We start from the raw sequence: 3,755 nt of genomic DNA, 5'->3' as shown, positions 1-3,755 counted from the left end.
GCAAGACAGAAGATGATGGACTTCAAGATGTGCATAAAAGGAATTCCGGTATTTTTATTGCTATAGAAGTACAAAAAAGAGAGGGCTAGACTGTATATTTCTAGCATCAAGTAGGATGAGTATGATATTGTCGTGTAGTGCACGTCCGAGTAGCTAGGAGATGGCACACACGGCTATTGTCATGTAGTGCACGCCAATATACCTAAGGAGGCGACGCGATCCAGCAAAGTAGAGGTGTTCCAATGGCGTTCCGGCGTCGGCTCACCTTGATATGGGCTGGTAGATGGAGTGGCCGAGGAGCCCAGATGTCGGGACATCCAAGAACGACGATGCCAAGGACGACCATCTTGGTGTGCATTACTGTGCTATCATACCCATATCCAGTTGCATCACGTTGTCAACCAGGCGAAGCGATAGAAAACTCACGGAGTAATAACTATGACTAATCTCTATTTTTTTAATCCTTTGCAACACACGTATTATTTTGCTAATGGCTATTTTGCATGATTTGAGCATGGCACAAACACAAGCATTTCACATACACAACATGCATGCTCTTTCTATCTCAAATTTGTTCTTACGTCGCTGTCTCTCTTTGCCTCTCTCTGAGTAAACCCTGATGTCGACCGACATTCCCGACCGACGCCGTTTGTCCTTCACAAAGCTCTCCACTGGTGTAAATCCGTCATTTTATTATACGGAGAATCCTCTCGCCTTCGTTGTATGCGGCCTTGTGACTAACTCTATCCGCTCAGGTTTTCAGGAGTTGTGTTCCCCTAGATGCCGGCACGGTGTCTCCGGCTGGGCTACCTTGACGCCCTCTACGCGGTTTAGACCATGCTTATTGTGGTACGATGTATCTTTTTTTTTCTGTTACAACGCACGGGCATATTTGCTACTGGGCTACCTTGATGTATCTTTTTTTCCGTTGCAACGCACGGGCATATTTGCTAGTAGAATGACGATATCAACTATGATAAGGAAAGAGGCTGGTGCGGGCCTGTGCAGGAAGAGACGGTGTTCGGTAGTGTGGGCTGGGCAGAGAGGATACGGCCCGCAAGCCCGCACCTGCCGCGCCTTGAAATACATCGCCTTTGGCGCCCAACGCAACCGCCACAACCAACAGCTTTCCTCCCCGGAGTCCCAAGAAACCAAGAACCCCGGCCCTCCTCTCCCCACCGCGCAGCAGCCCACCGCATCCGCCCTCCGTCACCGGCGACGATGGACCACTTCCAGGACGGGCACCACGTGCGGCTGCGGAGCCGCGTGCAGCGCACCTACCTCCACGCCGCCGCCGACGGGGAGAGCGTCACCCTCAGCCAGCCCCGCGCCTCCATGAAAGCGGCGTGGGCGGTCCACATCTACGACGGCGGAGACGGCGATGGCGAAGGAGACGGCAATGGAGACCGCGACGGCGACGGCCCGTACCTGCTCCTCCACAGCGCCGCCTACGGCCGCTATCTTTCCGCCACGGCCACGCCGGCGAGGCGAGGTCACCACGGCCTGCGAGCGGAGCTGCGCGACTACGACCAGCCGGAGGTGGAGGCCATCAAGTGGCGGGCCGTCGGGTCGGGCTTCGCGGACGACGTCGTCATGCTCCGCCACGTCGGCGGCAGCTACCTCCGCGCCAACGGCAAGTACCTCCCCTGGAACTCCACCGGCGTCAGCGTGGACGACAAGGCCAGCTCCATGATGTACTGGATCGTCGAGCCCATCCCCTTGAGAGAGGCGGGCATACCTGCCATTCCTGGCCCGCTTCCGGTGAGCTCGCCGTGACCCGCTTCTTGAATTGCTTTCGGCGATTGCGAATTGTGTTACTTTCTTTCAGTTGCAGATCTCCCGAACATAACTATATATGGTTAATGGTTGACTGCAGACTCCCCTAATAGACCTCTCCGCCATATTCACGCGCCGGGGAGCGGAACGGGAGATCCGAGGCGTCGAGCCCATCCCGGGAGAGGCGGCCATGCCTGCCGATCATAGCCCGGTGAGTTCGCCATGACCCCCTTCTTGAATTGCTCCTATCGATTATTCGGCGTCGTTCATTTGAACTGCACTTCTGTTCTTGCCGAATTTTCGAGCAGTTCTTGATCTCCAGAACATAACCATGGTTCTCTTTCGATTCAACTGCAGAATCGCCCAATATTCTCCGCCATATTCAGTTCTCGCGGACGGCGCATCCGGTTCGTGCTGGCGCTCGAGGACGGGTACTACCCCGAGGAGGTCGACGCCGACGACTGGCGCCAGTTCTGGTTCAGGGGGAGGTCCGCGTTCAGCCTGAGAGGCAACCTGGAGGCCCACATCGACGAGGACGACCCGAACATCGCCATGTGCGTCCGAGCAGGCCACCACGGGAGGCTGACCCCGCTCGTCGTCAACCTGCCCGACGGTGGCTATGGCGGGACCCTCGAGATCGTCGTCTTCCTGGCCGGGACCCCTGGTGAGAGCCTCTCTCCATGCCCCAACTTCCTAAGCACATATCTCCTAGTGGTGAATCTTTGACTGAATTTGTTACACACGACATTCACACTTTGGTATATAGTTTACTGAAACTGTTGTGGTCTGAAGAACAGTTTACTGAATTTGTTCTAGTCTGAAAAACAGTTATCTGAATCTGTTCAAGTCTGAAACTGTTAGTGTGAGGCTGTGAGCTGTCTGCAACTGTTGTAATCTTGTACTCGGTTGATCACACTAACAGTTGATTCATCTCTTTTCAGCCTTAACAGAGAAGATGGTGATGATATCCGTTTGATTTAGCCCATTTTGCTTGTGTTTGAATAACCTCTGAACAAAATTCAGGTTTCAATAGTGGTAAATTATCTTAGTATTATGATACATTCTGTTATAACCTGGGAATTGTCTGAAACTGCTGTAGTCCTATAGAAAGTAAAAGTAGTTGGATGGAAATAGTGTATTTATCAAAGCTAGTTGGACATTTCTGTTCTTGATTAAGATAATTCAGTTCGTTCATTCCATATGTTTGCCGCTAGTAGAAATTATAGAAGCTAAAAGGCCAAATCAAGTTCAGTCATCTCATTTCACCTTTGCAGAGAAGATACTAATAATTTTCTAAACCGTGAATAAAATTCAGGTAGTAACTTACGATAGTGTATACAATCTTTAGTTCCTTGCACATTACATTGTTTCAGGTGTTTTCTTCTTGATCTTGTTATTGATTATCGGTCTGCTGCCTAACTCACTCATAATTTCTGCTAATTCAGGCTACGATGCGCTGCGATACCCAGATGTCGATGCACAGTAGAGGAAGATCAGAGCGGGAGTCCGACAGTTCACCTGTTCACAATTTTCACTGCCTCGGATATGATGTCGTCAACTTTTGCCTATAGATTGATAGATACAGATTCAGAAAACTCAGCAGCTCTAGAACTACAGAAAGCGTTGCGACCAATGGCTGAACAATTTTGTTGTGATGCTGGAATGTAGTAGCTCTTCTGACATGCATCTCTGTGATGTGATGGCCACGGCTTTGTAGACAATGAGTTGATGGTCCTGCAATTTTTTTGGACATGCATTTCACATACTGGAAAACACATTAGTTTTTGCAATGAGCTGATGTTCCTTCATTCCTTTTAGAAATGAAGAATGCAGAATGCAGAATGCAGTGGGTTGTTCCTTTGAGCTGTTGATTATGTTTTTCGTTCTGCTGTTTTAGAGTCCTTAACTTGGACTTAAAGAAACAAATGTTTTATGCTAGAATAGTCCGAAGCTTCAAAAAGAAATAGCACCTAGTGCCA

At 50.0% G+C, this 3,755-nt stretch overlaps 1 protein-coding gene across 1 annotated transcript; it reads left to right on the top strand.

Annotated features, from left to right (window-relative positions):
- Positions 1-1,132: 1,132 nt before the first annotated feature.
- On the top strand, positions 1,133-3,480 carry LOC125540884 (uncharacterized). Its single transcript, XM_048704417.2, has 4 exons — positions 1,133-1,761; positions 1,877-1,987; positions 2,134-2,440; positions 3,222-3,480. The coding sequence occupies exons 1-4, from the start codon at positions 1,222-1,224 to the stop codon at positions 3,260-3,262; spliced, it is 999 nt and encodes a 332-aa protein (XP_048560374.2). The 5' UTR covers positions 1,133-1,221; the 3' UTR covers positions 3,263-3,480.
- Positions 3,481-3,755: the final 275 nt, after the last annotated feature.

The sequence above is a fragment of the Triticum urartu genome, chromosome 2A, assembly GCF_056163025.1.
Source record: "Triticum urartu cultivar PI428250 chromosome 2A, HENAU_Tu73, whole genome shotgun sequence".
Taxonomy (NCBI): Eukaryota; Viridiplantae; Streptophyta; class Magnoliopsida; order Poales; family Poaceae; genus Triticum; species Triticum urartu.
This window is presented reverse-complemented; position numbering and strand designations above follow the sequence as displayed.